The following is a 19,108-nucleotide window of genomic DNA, read 5'->3' as shown; positions in this document are numbered from 1 at the left end:
TTAACTTTTATGTTTATTTGGTTAAACTCAAAGCACTTAGAAACATATGTGGATATACAAGCAAATACTGAAATATTGTTTATTGGTTTAAATTGTTCGAGAAATGTTTTATTGAAAAACGTTTATATTAAAAGACATAGAATAATTGCTACGCTTAATATGAACGACTTGCAATGTGTTGTTCCTGTTTCCATTGTTATAAATAACACTGTGAGTGAGGGCGAGATGTTTTGCTTCAGCAAACTCTTATTCATCAGCTTCTCTCTCATAAAGGGGCCGGGGAAATTGCATGGATTTTTGTTATTTGTTTTGTTGTTTTCAATCTTATGTAACATCAATATAAAAAAGGTAGAAGAATGACGAAAAATGCAATAACTCTTATTGGTTTTGTTGTTCCATTGAAATTGGTATTGATTGGTGTTTCATTTTTCCCGTTTACAATCTAAAATGATGTAAGCTTTTCAAGAAAATGTGTATAAAAAACGATTGTAATGTTTTTGTAGAGGAATGAGATCCTGTGTTTGGAAAAAAAGATAAATAAATTAACGCAAAGGTCTTTGGGGACTACGATCGTAGAATATTAAATAAGCTGGTACACTTAACACTTCATCAATGGAAACTTCACGAACAACGGTATCGGATGTATAAAACCATCTGAAATCAGTAAAAAAGGGGAATTATATTGATGTATATAATAAATCAAAAACAAATTTATTGTTCACCGATGGCCATTGCGTAATGCTCCCCTTCTGTATGTTACAAAATGTCCAGAATGTGCTTCACCAGAATGTACCACAACAGCCAATAAACGGTACAGATTGCGAGGAAACATGGTACCGAAGGTTGGTGTGCCATACGAATCGCCTACATTACCCAAACTATTCATGGGTAGACTAGAAGAGAATAATGACATTGTGGAACCCCATGGCGTGCCGGCCTTTGGAAAAACAAAAAAAGTAAGTATTTATACCAAATAACTGTAAATGTAAACTTTTATCTAATTCTATTTTTTTAACTAACCTGGCTATTTAAATGTGGCTGCACAAAACTATATGGTGCCATAGATAAACTTTCAGGAAAATGTACATAATCCTGTCGCTTACATGCATGACCTGTAGGCAGCCAAACTGTTCGCGCTATATGTATGCATAGACATGCTGGTAATTTTGCGAATGTTAAAGATTTGGTGTGTGTTGTGGTTTCATTGCATGATTCGCATTGTACACCGGTAACATCTTCGGGTGTAATATAATCACTGAGTAAATGACCCAAACTAAGTCCAGATCGTCGTTGTGTGGGTAAATTTAATGTAATGCTATCAAACTTATCATAACGTACTGCAGACTAAAAATCATAGAAAAATTAATTAGGTGAAATATAAATAAAATGAGATTGAATCTCTAAAAAATAACAACGTACAAAGAACAAAATCCCAAAACAATTTTCAATAAAAAATTTAATTGAAAACAAAATCGGTTTCAATTAAGAAATTAATTGATGATATTATTTTTTTCATTTACAGTCCGTACTGACATTTTTGCTATTTTCAATTAAAAAAATTAATTGAATCAATTAATCTAAACTTTTGTTCAATCACAATCTTGGTTGAAAAATGTTTAATTTTTAATTTTCAATTAAAAAATTAATTGTTTGAATGATTTTTTTAATCGACTTTTAAAAAATTTTTCAAATATGGTGCTTAAGTAGAGTTTTTTTTATATGGATGACCACGGACCCTTGACCGAACAACGCACCTCAAGTTTATGTTCCAGTAGGAACATTTGTGCACCAAATATAGAAATTTATTAGAATTTTCAAAAAATTTCAATCATTTTTTATTGGATCAATTATAAAATTAATTGAAAATTTCAAAAATTTGAATCATTTTTTAGTTGGGTCAATTAAAAATTAATGAAAATTTTAAAAATTGCAATCTATTTTTTTAATTGCTAATGCAATTTTTTTATTGAAAAATGTTCAATTAGTTTTTTAAAAACAGTGGTTGATAATATCATGTTCGTTACAATCCCATGGCAGCCGGTTGTATGTACCGGATTGACCCGATGGAGTTCTCCATCGGCAAGGGCTGCCGCCTCAGTGTACAACACACTGCTACAACAACAACAACAACATCATCATGTTCGTTATTTAAGCAGTTTCAATCAAAAAATTATTTTATTCAATTAATTTTGTGATTGAAACCGATTTTTAATTTTTTGTGTGTAGTTCAATAAAACAAGTAAGAGCGTGCTAACTTTAGCCGGGCCGAATCTAATATACCCCCCACCATGGATCGCATTTGTCGAGTTCTATGCGCGGTATTTTTTTTAGGCAAATAAATAATATTGAATAAAAATTGCGCCTTGTTGGGCTCCGAAAGCAAAATCGGGAGATCGCTTTATATGGGAGCTGTATCAAGCTTTTGATCGATTTAGACCATATTAGACACGTATGTTGAAGGTCATGAAGGAAGCCGTTGTACAAAATTTCTTCCAAATAGGATGAGAATTGCGTCCTCTTGAGGCTCAAGAAATCAAGATCCTAGATCGGTTTATATGGCAGCTATATCAGGTTATATACTGATTTGCTCCGTACTTACCGCAGTTGTTGGAAGTCACAACAAAACTCCTCATGCAAAATTCCAGTCAAATCGGACGAGAGTTGCTCCCTCTAAAGGCTCAAGAAGTCCAAGACCCAAGATCGGTTTATATGGCAGCTATATCAAAGCATGGACCGATTTGGCCCATCTAGCGCCTAGCTTTACTCCTTCGAAAGTTAGCGTGCTTTCGACAGACAGACGGACGAATCGGCACATAACCTGATATAGCTGCCATATAACCCAATCTGGGGTCTTGACATTTTGAGCCTCTACAGGGCTCAATTCCTATCCGATTTGACTGAAATTGGGCATGAAGTGTTTCGTTGACATCCAACAACTGTGTTAAATATGGTTCAAATCGGTCCATAAACTGATATAGCTGCCATATAAACCCATCTGGGACCTTGACTTCTTGAGCCTCTAGAGGGCGTATTTTTTATTCGCCGATTTGGATGAAATTTTGTACAACAGCTTCTCCCATGACCTTCAACATACGTGTGAAAATGGTTTGAATCGGTCTATAGCCTGATAAAGCTCCCATATAAACCAATATCCTTATTTTATTTCTTGAGCCCCTAATTCTTATTCGAATTGGCTGAAATTGTACACAATGACTTCTAATATGGTCTCCAACATTTAATTCAATTATGATCCGAATCGGACCATAACTTGAAATAGCTCCAATACAATGGCTATTCTTTTTTCTTATCCTTTGTTTGCCTAAAAAGAGATACCGGAAAAGAACTCGACAAATGCAATCCATGATGGGGGTTATATAGGATTCGGCCCGGCCGAACTTACCGCGCTTTTACCTGTTTACAATAACACCATATTTATGTCAAATTAAATCAAATTTAACAACACAGTAAAAATTGTCTCAACATTTGGATGTTGATTTTTGGTGCGTTTTAAACTGGTGGCAATTATTTTCTTTTAATTTTTTTATTATTTAAAAGAATGTCCGCTGCTGCCGTTAACATAAATATTTTTTTTTACATTTCAGTCTGCATATGGCTTGGCAGAAAAAATCATGTTTTTATTTTTCGGACGGGAATTTGAAAACTTGTTTTTCCCCGCTATCACAGAACAACAAATTTTGGCATCGGGAAAGTGAAATGTTTTCGGAAGGTTTTTTTGCTGATTGCGTTAAAATATATTTTTATTGAGCAGTAAGCTTTACGTGTAACTTTTTATATAGTCATCCAGTTTGTAAAATTTTGAAATATTAATGTTAGCCCTTGCCATTTTAAGTCGATCTAAACCTACCCGTCTGTTGTTATTGCTGTAACGGTTTGTTGAGCCATCCCTGTAGCCGAGTTTGATTACCACCAGAGTCCTAGTCTGTCGCTACTGTGGACTTAAATAGTCTAATTGAGTCTGTTTAGAAAAAAACCGCCTCTTTAACCTAACCAGACTTCAATGTTTTGCGCGGTGATTGCGGATGCCTCCACCAGAATAACGGCAATTGCAGCAGCTAGACAGACATCTCTATTACACTACCTAGTATAGTAAATTACGTGCCCTTTCAACCCGTCATATCTCACCATTGACCGACCACACAATTACATAGCCTCTAAAGACGGACGTATACCGACCTGATGAAGGCAAATTGGGACGGCCTCGAAGAATACACCAATCACCGCTTCAGTAAGCTGACATTTTCCTGAGATGAAATTACTAGATATAATTGATGCAGCAGCCACTCACTTTATATATATAGCAGCCGGTCGAATACACCAAGCCGTTTGAATATATCAAGCCGGGCGAATACACCAAATGCCGCCCAACTTCCCCGTGCAAGCTGTGGCACTCGCAGACGAGCGTGACGCGATTCGCTGCTCCAATCCTATTGATAGAATCAGAGATACGTATCCGATATTAATAGTGTGGTCGACGAAAATAGACGGAATTGATGGGTAAGACAGTTGAAGCAATGTAACTAAGACGCCGGCATTGCCAACCTGTGATCTACTGTTAGGTTACTTTCGAAACCCTGCAAGTGGGATAACATGAACTCAGTCACTCAGTCACGAAAATAGACGGAATTGATGGGTAAGACAGTTGAAGCAATGTAACTAAGACGCCGGCATTGCCAACCTGTGATCTACTGTTAGGTTACTTTCGAAACCCTGCAAGTGGGATAACATGAACTCAATCAATTTTGGGGTTGAAACAATAAATGATCCGAAGAGAGGCGACGGCTTATTCAAGCGTCAATTGATTGAGCATATCAAGACAAGGAGGAGAGCTATCGTCGTATTCGTGGTCTCCCAACCGATAAATAAACCTCACAATTTGCCGTGTACGAAGTTGCAAATATCAATCACAGCACCAAATCATGCACAAGCAGGGCATAGCCGGTCTCTGAAAACTCTCATAGCTCCTGATATCGAAAAAGAGGCAGAGTGATCTCGCTACCGAATAATGGAAGGGTTTCGTATAAAGGAGAATCGTGCATACCGATCTCAATTCTCTCGCCAGTAGCTAAGACTCTGACGGATTTTTTAGGTTGCATAGCGTGACTGTCTTTTATGGTCTAAATCAGTTCAAATCATGCCATAGGTCTACGTGGCACTGGACCACTCGAAAGACTTCGAAAAGAGTTCGTCATGCCACTCTTTGAGGACATCGCTAACATGTCCCTTCAGTCGGGTCTAAAACATTGGATTACGATTTATCTTTATGGTTGCCCCTCGGTTGTGGAGATAAGAATGTCCAATGTCCAATGTAGTCGAAGGCAAAGCAATAAGTAGTCCGACGCCCAACTACCCCATAATACTTGGTGTTACATTTGATAGCCTTTATAGTTCTTCCGTACAAAAAATTCAAAATTGCAAATAACATTCCATTAAGAAACAGCGAGGATACTTCTAACATATAAATGAGTACTGTCCGATACATGTTTAAGCTCAATGATATGGGACCTCCTTTTTATTGCCGAATCCGAACGGCATGCCGCAGAGCGACAACCTTGAGTAGGGAAGTTTACTCTGAGCTACGCAGAGGTTAGGGTAGGATAGGTTAGGATGAAGAGATCCATAATCTTATACACCTTTTACCGATTTCACTTATTTCACTTTTTGGGGCATAAAACCCTAAAAGTGAAATAAGTTAATGGAAAATTTTTAAATCTATCAATCAAAAAATTATTGAATGAATGATATATAATATAATAATATTAGAATTTGAAATCCGCTTAATGAAGTACCGTGGAAAATGTGTGCATGAGATGCATTTTCACATACAATCATACTTCTATGATAAGAGCATTAAAAATATAAAATATTTAGCAAAATACTATTCATTATTGAAGATTAATGCTTATCTTAGCATATGCCGCAAAAAAATGAATCATACAAATCGATGTTTATCATGGTTTCTTTACACTTGATATTCAAAAACGCTTTATCTTCGGTTGGTTTGTCTGCTTACAGATTAAAATTTTTTATAATGCAGATTTGTTCAAATATGCACATAACAATGCAAACAAAACACAATCTTTAAAGTTATTCATAGATTTTCCACGTTGTTGCGCAAATAAAACTATTGGCAAAAGGTATTTGAAGCCCATATCTACGATAAGCAATAGGGATGTTCTGTTGTAATAATCACAAAGTGGGTTATTAGTGGTTTTAACAATAATTTATGAAGTGGTAATGATTTTTGTAGTCATCTTTTTCAATATTTCAAGACCTTTGATTTAGTTGGTACCGATTTTTCAAATCGTGGAAGTCTAAAAAACCAATCATTGATAATTCAGTATGGAGAATGTATGAAATATATATAAGCATTATCCTAAAAACCGTTTCCACATATGCATTATAGCTGAATTTGGTGTCTTCTACAGGGCTTGATATTATGCTAATGATGGTTTAATGACAATTTACTAATAACTCTTCTTTAACAGCCATTTATTATAACAAGCAGGACTACTTCATTCTTTCAACTTCCCCGCATTTCACGATTTAATACTTTTTTCCTACAAACCTTAAATCCACATCCACTGCAATCAATTTGTGTTCCCAAAGTCCCTTGAAAAGGGTGTGGTACTTGCGTTGGCATTTGCTCAGACCAAATCTGAAATACATAAAATAACCATTTAGTTTTGGTTTTTTGTTTTGACTGAACATTTTTTACTTACAGAAACCTTTCCCGGTCCTCGCGTTAAACGCTCTAAAGACCGACAGGAGCCTGAATTTCTTTTATTTAGATTGTCTCGTGAACGACTAGGTCGACCATTTCCCAACATTGGTGTTGCAAATGTATCAATATCCATCATTTCAGTTGGTGTCGATACCGGCAATTGCTCGGAATGCAAATCACGATCACAAACTGAGGATGGCGAATCAGGTGTATGTGCTTCTGAACGAACCATCCGTGATAGACCTGTGGCCTCATCGTAATCAACATTCAAAAAATCACTAAGCATGGCACTGGAAGGTCGATTTGAATCTCTTATACGAACATCTTCCGGCAAAGCATCAGATAATGATCCCACTTGTTTAGGTCTGTGAGCTTCTTCTTCTAAAGTAGAAAGCATGACATGAAAAAGTTCGTGGGCATCGTGCTCCTCTTGTGGTATAACCCAGCCCAATCCATTAAGTGCCCGAAGCACGGCTCCTGGTGAATAAGGATCTCCCCTTAGAGTGGTGTGAGTGCCATTTATAACTTCCAAAGTGCTGAGCAATGAGCTTATTAAGCTTTTACGATCCGGCGTTGCATTGTTGTACAGTTGCAGCCATGCTATAAATTGTGGACATGCGGCAAACGCCTGCAGGAGTGTATTTAAGAAACAAGTCTGTCCAAAATTGTGTAAACCGGCAATTTGACCTCGCCGTTGGCGTAACCGTGAAGAACCTTTAAAAGCAATGACACATGTAGAAATAAATATGTAATTAAACAAATCATATTTTCATATTTTTGGCATTACGACATTGTTGAAAAAGGAAAACGGCAGCAGGGGGGTTTGAGGCTCAATAATAATATCTACATACCCTGGCCACCAGGTCCCCAAAAAACAAATGCTCCAACAACGGCCGCTACGGTAACACCAGCAGCCATTAAAATCTTTTCACTTTCCATGTCACAGTTGATCGGTTCAAGTTAGTCTTGTTAAAGTTATTAAATGCAATTTTTACATCTTTTCACAAAGGATGAATACTCTTGCAAGACATAAGAATATAGATACCATTGTCAGCTGTAGTTGGGGTGTTGCCAACTACAGGAAAGTTATCTGTTCGTTTAATTATAGTCAACAACGAAACGGAACGCAACGTAAAACACTAGTATATACAGGCCTGTACCGATTTTTCACAGCTGAAAACCAATATTTTTCACGATTACTTTTTTGAAACAATAAAAAACTCTCAATTTAAACATAATACTTTTAAGAAAATTTTGTGATAAGTAATGAGGATATGTACTGAATGCAATCAGCAAGTACTTTTGCTTCAAACACGAAAAACGAACATAATAGTAACATTTTCACGGAAATTTGCGATTACAAGTCCTAAAGCTTATATTACACGATCAGACATGTCATATGAGCTGTCACTTTCTGTTTTCATAAGACTTGTCTTATGTACGTCAAACACGAATGCAGCGTACTCTAATCGGCATGTATTCATGTGTCTACATACATTTTCGATGGACTAAAAGATAGATTCAATCGATCAATCTTTATTCCAAAATCCATGTCATACTAAATTTTTCGTTGCTATTGCGACGCGGCGAATTTGAAGTTGCTACACGGGTGATTTTGGAGTATTGGTAAATATATCCAAAATTTTTACATAAAAATGCAAAAAATTTATAAAGGCGCGATTTAATTCTAAAGATACGCCGCACTATATACCTACATATAACAATTTTAAAAAATAATTCCTTACTCATAATAAAAACGATGCATTTATTCTCAATTTACAGGAGCAAGTCTGAAGTTACGATTTGAAAGGGTAATTTTCGCGATTTTCTGTCCGAGCATACAATTTTAAAAAATAATTCCTAACTCATAATAAAATCGGTGCATTTATTCTCAATTCACAGGAGCAAGTCTGAAGTTCTGATTTGAAATGCATAAATAAAAAGTTAAATTCGCATTTGCAGTTACCTTTGCGGTAACTGCGAACCAAATAAATGATTTCGAAAAACAGACGAAGAGCCTAAAAAATCCAGATCATCAAAAAAAAAATCAAATTTGGATACATTTTTGTATAAAATTTGAATTACGACCAGATCTGCTAAATTAATTTGGCCGAGTTTTTAGAATCAAATTTTCTATAAAAATGTAATTTTGGAAAAATTTTCTATAAAAATGTTTTTAAAAAATTTTCTTTGGCAAATTTCGACAGATTTTTCTACAAACATCATATTTCGTGAAAAATTAATTTTTTGGCAAAGTAACCTCAACAAACCAATCTAGCCAAGATTTTCTATTAAAAACTAATTTTGTCTGCTTGCGCTTTGTTTTTTCGGTCTTAAAATCTTATTGGAGGTGGTTGTAAAGCACTATGATCGATTTGACATCGCCCGCTGATGATATTTCTTGTTCGAAATTGAAATCGCGATACGGATAACCAATCAAATGCTTTTAACAAAAAACACACTTTTGCTGACTTTTAAATGTTTTTTGCTATACAATTCATTGAATAGAAAGCATTAAGCAATGGTCTAAAGCCGGACTATATCCAAGATTTTCTATTAAAATCAAAATTTGGAACGATTTTCTATGAAAATCATAGAACTGTTATATAAACCTATAAAGGTTTCATTAAGCGTTGTGAATAAGAGTCGTAAATGTTTCTTAGGAAAAATGCAATTTTTAGGGGGCATCTCTGCTTTCCCAGGAACACGAATGTGAAGTCGGTTTTTTGGGTTAAGGGCCGTTGACCCCCCTAGGAGCGAAGAACCCCCTTAACGGGAAGTGTTGCAACCTAGGCAATATGGATATCAATCGAAGTGTATTAACGAGTAGATTACAATTATGCAATAAATTGTCTAAAAATTAGGCATGGGAAGGATCCAAAGGGACTTGAGATAGTGAAGCTCTTCGTTTAAGCAATATGGGTATGAAATGAAAATTCTATTTTAGTCTCATAAAATTTACTTTTTTATGTTTTCATTTTCATTTTTCTACCACATTATTAATCTACTCGTCAATCGCTTTTATTTGATACCCATATTGCCTAGGTTGGGTGGTTCAAAAGTTTTAAGGCCCCATAGGTTCTTCCCGGTTGCATTTTTTAGTTATTTTTTTTTTTGTACAATTGTAATCTACTCGTTAATACGTTTGCATTTGTTGGAGCATTCCCATTGAGAGGGATTTTCCACGGGCCTTTGCCCAAAAACGAAATTGTGCTCCTAGGGTCAACATAAATACCAAATTTCAGCGAAATCGGAGGTGCGCCCAATAAAGTAAATTTTTGCCTTTTCTGTAACAATATAAAATTTCAAAGTTTTTCATACAACCACACCATGAAAGAACAACGACGTGATTTTAGAATTACTGTTCGATTCCAGTTCGCCTTGTTAGATCGACTATCACAGGCACTCAGTATTTAAGCAAGCGCAAGTGCGGCCCGGCCTCTCACTGAGGTTCTCTACTCGACATCGCTTATTGTCCGAGACTGCAGTTGCAGTTACTACGTATACGGAGCATTCCACAATCGGAAACCTGCGAACAACCCTCTCACCTGGGCTTCTCGTGATGACGATGAACAACACAGAAATAGGAGATGACTGACTTTTGTCTTCCCTTATTCCCTATATTTTTAATGTCGTTCAACACAATTGTAGGAAAGTAGTTAATGTAATTTGGCGCTAGACACTTGGAATTCTGGCCTTTATTAATTTAATAAACACTAATACAAAATTTTTACCTTAAATTAAAAATCATCCATCATCATTGAATCGGCAATGAATTTCTTATATATATTCATGAACTGGGCTACAAATGCTTCCAGATGGAATATATGTTTTGCACCATTCTGCATTCTGTGCTCGTATAAAGTGGCATACTCCAATGTTTTTGCTTTTATAGACATATCACAATTTTTAACGAGCTCTTTTACAAGACCCTGGAATATAACATCAGGTGGTACACCTTGGGCCAACAACTCATACAACCGATCACGAACTTTTTCCAATTTTGCAGGAGTTTGTTCAGTTAGAATTTGATTTGCTGTCTCGCGCAAGAATACTTGCCAATCTAACTCAACAATATCTTGTTGGCTTGTAAAGGGATACTGTTGTACTTTACAAGCCTCGAGCATTAATATAGCTCTACGCATATTTCTTTCCGACTTTTCTACAATGCGTGCAGCCAATTCTGCTGGTAAAGATATATTTTCTCTTTTGCTTACAGCCTGAAGGATACTGGTCATTTCATCGGGATTTGGGGCAGCTACTCGTATACCCAAACATCTGGAGCGAATGGCCGGTATGACACGAGATGTAGAGTTAACCGATAGTATAATACGGCAAGTAGCTACATATTTCTCCATTGTGCGTCGCAAAGCATGTTGGGCATCTTTGGTTAATTCATCGACTTCAGACAACACTATAACTTTGAAATCTCTTTGGCCATTCGGATCGATTTGATGGGTTTGTGCCACTTGTTTGATTAAATCTATTACCACGACTCGGTCGTAAATGCCTGCATCTGAGGGATTCACCTCCAAATGATAATTGCTGCCCACAGTCATAATTTCAATTTTACGATTTGATGGCGTTGTGAATGTCATTGTTTCATTGCGAAGCCTCTCCACTCCAGGCCCATAGAGTTCACGAAGTAAGCACATTATGCGTGTCTTTTTGCCAGCACCAGATGGACCATAAAACATTAAATGGGGGAAATCACCTTTGGAATAGAAATACATATTAATGCAATCTTGGGAGGGACACCAGCGTTTGTTGCCATACCTTGTTGACATAAATTTTTCAAGTTTTCCGCCTGATCCTAGAACCAGAAAATACTTTTATAAATTCTATTTCGCACCATACAGAAATACAAACCTTGTGGTAATCCAACTTCAGCAGCTCTCTTGGACGATGTTTGTCTACCCAAAGAGCCATTATTTTATTTTTTAATAACTATAAATCTATAAACAACCAAGCAGATTTGGCGCAAACTTTTTTTGCCAATACAAGGTTTGTATACCCGGTATCGTCACCATACGATTACTTTACATAAACTAAATCCTAAAATAAAAGCGTTTTTATTTCGAGAATTTAGAATCTAAATTCTCTATACCTAAATTTGGCCGATTCTATCTATTTAAAACATATGCAATTCCACAAAATCAGTTAATCAGAAGAAATCTTTTTATCAACATCCAAAAATCCTTTGCACTTTTGCTTACACAAGACACGCTATCAGCATAGATAGAACTGCAAAAAGCCATATGGTTTTGTTTATTTATTTGTTTTTAATTTCTTGCACGTTTCATTGAGTCTAAACAAAATTTTATTTGTACGAACTCTATTATTTCAAATGCAAAAATGACTTCTGATAGTAAAAAGCAAAAGAAGCATTCTAAATTAATATGTCTACCGGGTCAGCGTCTTTGTCTTTCTGATGAAAATACCATATCTGGACAAGGGACATACGAAAGAATGGGCTATATCTATGCCACACTTGCGGGAACTGTAAACATTAGCGAAAAAGATAATGTAAGTGTAACAAACAATTGAAATAGTAAAACTCATTTCAATTTCTTAAAATTACAGTGTAAGTTTATAGAAGTTCAATGTGCGGGCAGCCAAACCATTGTTCCTGTGGCCGGTGATGTGGTGACGGCACGAGTGTTACAGGTCAATCAGCGGGCAGCAAAGTGTTCCATTCTATGTATAGGTGAACATGTTTTGGAACAAAATTACCGGGCTATGCTACGCAAGGAAGATGTTAGGGCTACAGAGAAAGATCGTGTCGAAATGTACAAATCATTTCGACCAGGCGATATAATATTGGCCAGAGTGGTACTTTTCATTTTGATCTTATAAAATGTTGTTTTGCACTTTTTAACGCATGTATATTTTTTTTAGCTCCCACAAACAGAACTTTCTTGCTATCAATTAAGCACAGCAGAAAATGAATTAGGTGTAGTCATAGCTATTTCAAACGAAAGTGGACCGAATGGTCCTCCTATGGTTCCCATAAGTTGGACTGAAATGCAGTGCCCAAATACCTTGGTGAAAGAGCCACGTAAAGTGGCTAAAATTGTGCCTGCTAGCGCAGTAAAGACGGAACATTAATGACTGATTCCAATATACATATTTTTTAGAAATGACAAATAATAAACCTGATAAACATATATTTATATTCGCACTATTTAATTAAATTATTTCAAATAGAATTTGGATTAACTTTTAATTTAAATTCTTGGAATACTAGCCATGACATGTGGCCTGAAGAGAGGGAAAAAACTAGCCATGACATGTGGCCTGAAGAGAGGGAAAAAACTATTTGCCAGCTTCAAGGGAAGATATGTCTTCTCAACACTGATGCTGAAGAACCCTTCTCTGGACAGTCCCCGATATCTGGAAAATGAGCCGAGTGATCCCCCTACTGAATCCTAGGAGAGGATTTTAGCAAGAAAGGAACTTGTACAGGCCGTTTTTCCTTCTCGTGCCAGTAACTCAGAGGTTAGCATCACAGATTTTCAACGTGACACGGGATAGATGTGAGCACCACACAGGCTGGAACTTTGAGACCCTATATGTGTGGTGCTCATAGCTGTCATGAGAATTTTAGCTGCGAGCTCCCGGATGCGTCCACAGCTTGCGGATAGTGGAATGGTCCTTACAGAGTATCTGCAACGGCAGTCGCGGACAATCAGCGGTATCGAGCGGAGGGTCTCAGTGCGAGGCCGGGCGGAACCTGCTCTTGCATAAATACTGAGTGCCTAATGCCCGCTATGAGAAGGCAGTTTTATGGCGCCCTAAAAAACCAATGGCCACCCGTTCCTTCGGTAATCGGCCCTTTGGACCAGAACGAGCTTGCTCATCTACAGGAGCATGACGAGGATCCAGACGCAACAACAACAACATTGTTTTGGGAGAGGAAAGGTTCATCTACAGGCGATCTATAGTCTATGGTTAGCATGGTCGTGCTTGACGTTGAATGCGGCGACATCTGTGAGGTTGTTGTTTTATCCACATTTCCATTGTTGTAGCAGTGTGTTATATATTAAAGCGGCACCCCTTGCCGAAGAAGAACTCCATCAACTCAATCTGGTACGTACAAGCGGCTGCCATGGGATTGCGTTGTTGTTGTAGCAGTGTGTTGTGTTCTACCTTTCGTCTGCTTTATTCTGTCCAATATCCAGATCAAGCAACTCTGCGACTAAGGTGGGATGCATCCGGAAGCATCTGGGTCTGAGACGAGTGGGTCTAGCTAGACACTTAAATAGGTTTTGTTGTAGCCACATTTCGATGTGTAGGTAGTGATCCACGTCACTTGTGAGGTATTTATTTGTCTATTTATTTATTTGCCCAATTTCGCAATTTTAAGCCACACGGCCTGTTTATAAACTTACAATAGAACTACACGTTTATATAAGACTATAGTCTAGTATACTCAAAATTAGTAGTATATAAAATTAGTATATATATTAAATTAAATTAGTATATATGTATGAGTATACTCAAAATCAATCAAACTTCTTTACTACGTGGTGTCGCTCTGCGACTAGACTAGACAATAAAAGGAGGTCCCTTATCATAGAGCTGAAACTTGTATCGGACAGAACTCACTGATAATCAAATGGCAGCAGGTTGTACGTACCGGATGGGCCTGATGGAGTCTTTCATCGGCAAGGGCTGCCGCCTCAGTGTGCAACACTCTGCTACAAAAACAACAATTCACTGATATGAGAGCAATCCCATGGCAGCCGGTTGTACGCACCGGATTGACCCGATGGAGTTCTTCATCGGCAAGGTCTGCCGCCTTAGTGTATAACACACTGATTCAACAACAACAACTGATATGAGAGAAGTATCCCCACTATTAATGGAGTTTTCATCGGTAAATTAAATGTTGTTGTTGTAGCCACATTTGCAGGTGGAGATAGCGATCCTCGTCAAGCGGGAACATTATTCACCTATATTGTCATATAGAGCATCATAGGCAATTATGTCCATATTCACAGAACTTATTGCAGCTTTAAAGTTGTTTTATTTGAAAGGTATATAAAGGAAATCTGTCAAATAAACCTACTTTAAGCTGAAATACGTTTAATGTGGGCACTACTATTTAAGGAAGAGCCTATGCCGCCCAGCCTCTCACTGAGATACTCCCCCTGATACAACTGATTGCAGTTACTGCAACTACTATCCACTATCTGCCATCTATGGACGCGCCCGGTAGCTTCCAGCAATGCTTCTGATAATAACGATGAACACCCGAAAGATCTGAGCTCAAAGTTCGAACCTGTGTGATGCTGATAGTTATCCCGTGCCGAGATGGGCAAATTAATTGCTGTTGTTGTAGCAGTGTGTTGTGTTCTATCTTTCGCTTGATTCTGTTGAATATTCAAATCCAGGAACTCTGAATTTTGTATTCGCCTGTTGAGGTACTACTCCTCAGGAGGCTCGTTAGACAATTTCTATGTACTGAGTATCAGTATGAGTTTCGTACATTGAATATCACGACGGCTGCTTTGCACACCATCACTGCACATATTGAGCGAGGTCTCAACGAGAATTACAGGCCTCTCACTGAGACTCTCCACTCTATACCGCTAAATATCCGCGACTCCAGTTACATCTACTTCGTATACGAAGCATTCCACTATTCGCAACTTGTGGACGCTTGATGATTTTTTAAACCGCTATTGTCTCTTGTTTTTTTCATGTACACTTGGAGTCTGCCAATGAATATCACCAAAAACTACCTCTCCCGTACGGCAAGATACGCAACAGCAGTATCCCAGCCCCAATATTTCCAGGTCAGGTCTCCGTGGCAAGATCGATGAGATTGTGGATTTCATGAGTCGGAAAAATATATTGGTCGCAGCGATCCTGGAGACAAAGCTGACCAACACCTGCAGCTTGCACAGTTGTCACGGATACAAAGTGCTACTTAAGGATGGCTCAAGGAATGAAGATGGGGGATTGGCTTTCGTGATATACCATTCCGTGCAATATAGACCCATCTCGCCTGCGCCAGGTACTGCCGAGATAGAGCTATACATCGTGTACATTCTTGGGGACTTTAATGCGCATCACAATTCATGGCATTCTCTTCTACCAACAGGCGTAGCTTTGGCAGAGCAGATTGAAGGCTCTACGTTTTTCACGGTGAATGAGGACGCCCTCAATAAGATTACGAGGAGGTGCAGCAGCTCGCTAGACATTTCCATTACATCCCCTGATCACCTGAGTGACGTATCCCCCCTCGAATGTGCCAGTGGCCGAGAGGAAATTCTGAGACATCATTAACGAACCAGCCGCAGTGGTACTCGCAGACGAGCGGAATGAGATTCGGGATATGGACCCCACTAACCCCAGTGGGGTTACGGAATAACAACATAAGCGGAATTTGTGGCTGGAACACTGGAAGCAATGTAACATAGGCACTGGTTTAGGTAAGCTGTGGTCTATTGTTAAGTCACTCTCGAACACCGGTAGACGGGATGACAGGACCTCAGTCACTTTTGGCGAAATATGATCTGATCCGAAGAGATGCGCCAGGTTGTTCAACCGTCAATTAATTGTGCATCCCGAGAGTGACAGGGCAATGAGGGAGCCATTCGTCGTATTCGTGGACTCCGAGCCGATGAAAAGCCATCACAATTTACCGTGCGCGAAGTTACGAATGTCATCTGTGGCGCCAAATCATCTAAGGCGTTGGGCCCCGACGAATTCTCTACATTGATGTTGAAGAATCTGGATTTACCTGGAGTTGAGTACCTTTCTACTGTCCTCAATATGTCTTTGAACACTCTTATAGTTCCCGATGTGTGAGAATGGACAGAGTGATCCCGCTACCGAAGCCCGGAAAGACCCGAGTTTGGGAGTGTAGTACAGACCGATCTCCCTTCTCTCACCAATAGCAAAGACGCTTGAGGCATTACTCCTCCCGAGCCTCGTAGGAGAATTTCCATACGCCGAGCATCAACATGGATTTCGAAGACTGCATAGCACAACCACAGCTCTGCATGCCATCATCGCACACATTTGCCGTGGCTTCAATCAGCCCAGGCCATGTGATAGGACGGTCTTCGTGGCACCGTCATTCGACACTATCAGCCATGCCAAACTAATTAAGGACATCGCCAACACGTCCCTCCAGCCAAGCCTGAAACGCTGGGTCGCGAATTATCTGTGTGGTCGCTAGTCATTTGTGGAATTTAGGGATAAGAAGCCGAAGCACCGTAGAGTGAAACAGGGTTCCCCAAGGTGAGGTGATATCTCCGGTATTGTTTGAACTCTACCTGTCCTCCATTCCACCCCCTCCAGACGGCATAGATATCGTATCATATGTGGACGTTTGTACGATCATGGCATCAGGCCCCCCACCCATTGTTGACATCTGCGATAGGTTGAACGTCTACCTCAAGGAACTTGCCTCATATTTTGCTGCGAGAAATCTGAAGATATCTGCCACCAAATCTTCAACTACAAATACGCGTGAGGTGAAAACAGAGCTCAGTGTGATGGTCGATGGAGAAATGATTCCGACCATCAAGTGTCCCAAAATATTTGGCAGCTCTTACACATTCTCCACACATGCCACAGTAATTTGCGTCAAAGTCAAAGTCCTCAAGTCACTTGCTGGCAGCATTTGGGGTGCAGACAAAGAAACCTTGTTGACCACGTACAAAGCAATTGGCCGGTCTGTGGTAAGTTATGCAGCGCCAGCGTGGTCTCGTCAACTTTGTGACACGTAGTGGAATAATATTCAAATCTGTCAGAATATCGCCCTCCGAACTGCGACGGGCGGTCTCCTCAGTTCTCATGTCGACCACCTCCATCAGGAGATAAAGATCCTACCAGTGCGAAGACATAACTACATGCTGTCTAAGCAATACCTGTTGGGCTGTTATCGCAGAGACCATCCAAATCATCATCTAGTGGATAGCCTACATGATTTAGAGCGTGAGGTTCAGCGCTACAAACGAGAACCTCTAGATCAAGCGGCATATCAGGTCTAGGTCTAGGCAAAATTCATGCAGACACGGTAGCAGAAGCGCTAAATTGCTACCGGCTGAATGTAGTACTTGGAGAACGAAAGCCTCCCATTGCACCTGAAGAAATTGACCTCACCCGGCAAACCAGAGTGGTTCTGGCTCAATTACGTTCCGGCAGATGTAGCCGCCTCAACTCCTACAGACAAGGATTGATGCCTGCCGACGTGCAACATGTATGTGCCGATTGTAACCAGGGACCGCACAATAGACGTCACCTGTTTAACTGCCCGGTACTTGGAGAACGACAGCCTCGCATTGCATCTGAAGAAATTGACCTCCCCCGGCAAACCAAAGTGGTTCTGGCTCAATTACGTTCTGGCAGATGTTAGTACTTGGAGAACGACAGCCTCCCATTGCACCTGAAGAAATTGACCTCCCTCGGCAAAACAGAGTGTTTCTGGCAGATGTAGCCTCCTCAAATCCTACAGAGCAAGGATTGATGCCTGCCGACGTGCAAGATGTATGTCTTGATTGTAACCAAGGATCGCACGATACACGTCACCTGTTTAACTGCCCGGCCAGACTCACTCGACTCAGACCCAGATCCCTGTGGACGCCCCCCATCTTAAACGCAGAGTTCCTGGGCCTTGACACTCAACAGAATCAAGCAGGCGAAGAAAAGAACACAATAAACTGCTATAACAACCCCCAAAAACTATATTAATGAGTATTCAATGCAGCCTCCAATGTACTAGCACTTCGTGCTCTGTGCAATCTTTATATTTATTTTGTGTGCTTGGTATGGCTGGTCAATGAATTTATTATTAACTTTATAATTTTTTCCCCCAAAGGGGGAAGAGTCGATCGAGCTTATTTAACCAAGGGAATGAAAATCACAACAAATTGAGGATTTTTATTGATTATAGAAAAGAAATTGTCCGACAATAGATGGCATTTGATCAATTACGTTCCAGCAACTATTCAGATATCTCAAGTCGGATATTTTTCTTAAAAAAATTTAGTTTTTTGGGTATGTTTTCGCATTCGTCTTTATTGAGCTAATTTAGTTAGAAAAAGTAAGTATTGATTTTAGGTTAGGTTAGAGGGGCAGTCTATTTTCTAAACAGACCCACACTATTTCAAGTCCATTGAGATACCAAAGAATCTAGAGATCAGACCTCGACTTAAATAAAACAAATATATTCTTTGCTTTTTTATATAGGCTTTTATTTTATTTGTAATATTATAGGTGTATGCGAAGAACAAGAACGTATATATTAATATTCCTTAAACAAATAGTTTTAGATTTGTTCAATACATGTATATATTTTAATTTTATATAAAATATTTCTATATTTCAGTCAAAAAATATATATATTAT

General features: G+C 38.8%; 3 protein-coding genes and 1 long non-coding RNA gene across 4 annotated transcripts; 2 read left to right on the top strand and 2 right to left on the bottom strand.

The window, feature by feature from the left end:
* Positions 1 to 55: 55 nt before the first annotated feature.
* On the bottom strand, positions 56 to 7,804 carry LOC106087536 (ubiquitin carboxyl-terminal hydrolase 30 homolog). Its single transcript, XM_013252597.2, has 6 exons — positions 7,594 to 7,804; positions 6,741 to 7,456; positions 6,587 to 6,676; positions 1,021 to 1,344; positions 723 to 937; positions 56 to 654 (listed from the first exon to the last, which is right to left on the bottom strand). Exons 1-6 carry the CDS (start codon positions 7,679 to 7,681, stop codon positions 543 to 545), a joined length of 1,545 nt encoding a protein of 514 aa, XP_013108051.1. The 5' UTR covers positions 7,682 to 7,804; the 3' UTR covers positions 56 to 542.
* A 431-nt stretch (positions 7,805 to 8,235) lies between these two features.
* On the top strand, positions 8,236 to 8,750 carry LOC106086897 (uncharacterized). The gene is made up of 3 exons (XR_001221205.2): positions 8,236 to 8,368; positions 8,525 to 8,553; positions 8,645 to 8,750. It is a non-coding gene; the product is annotated as an uncharacterized LOC106086897 (long non-coding RNA).
* A 1,660-nt stretch (positions 8,751 to 10,410) lies between these two features.
* Positions 10,411 to 11,740, bottom strand: LOC106086886 (replication factor C subunit 3). The gene is made up of 3 exons (XM_013251713.2): positions 11,612 to 11,740; positions 11,519 to 11,555; positions 10,411 to 11,456 (listed from the first exon to the last, which is right to left on the bottom strand). Exons 1-3 carry the CDS (start codon positions 11,669 to 11,671, stop codon positions 10,483 to 10,485), a joined length of 1,071 nt encoding a protein of 356 aa, XP_013107167.1. The 5' UTR covers positions 11,672 to 11,740; the 3' UTR covers positions 10,411 to 10,482.
* Positions 11,741 to 11,962: 222 nt separating this feature from the next.
* Positions 11,963 to 12,915, top strand: LOC106086994 (exosome complex component CSL4). The gene is made up of 3 exons (XM_013251860.2): positions 11,963 to 12,268; positions 12,326 to 12,574; positions 12,641 to 12,915. The coding sequence occupies exons 1-3, from the start codon at positions 12,098 to 12,100 to the stop codon at positions 12,848 to 12,850; spliced, it is 630 nt and encodes a 209-aa protein (XP_013107314.1). The 5' UTR covers positions 11,963 to 12,097; the 3' UTR covers positions 12,851 to 12,915.
* Positions 12,916 to 19,108: the final 6,193 nt, after the last annotated feature.

The sequence above is a fragment of the Stomoxys calcitrans genome, chromosome 4 (assembly GCF_963082655.1).
Source record: "Stomoxys calcitrans chromosome 4, idStoCalc2.1, whole genome shotgun sequence".
NCBI lineage: Eukaryota > Metazoa > Arthropoda > Insecta > Diptera > Muscidae > Stomoxys > Stomoxys calcitrans.
This window is presented reverse-complemented; position numbering and strand designations above follow the sequence as displayed.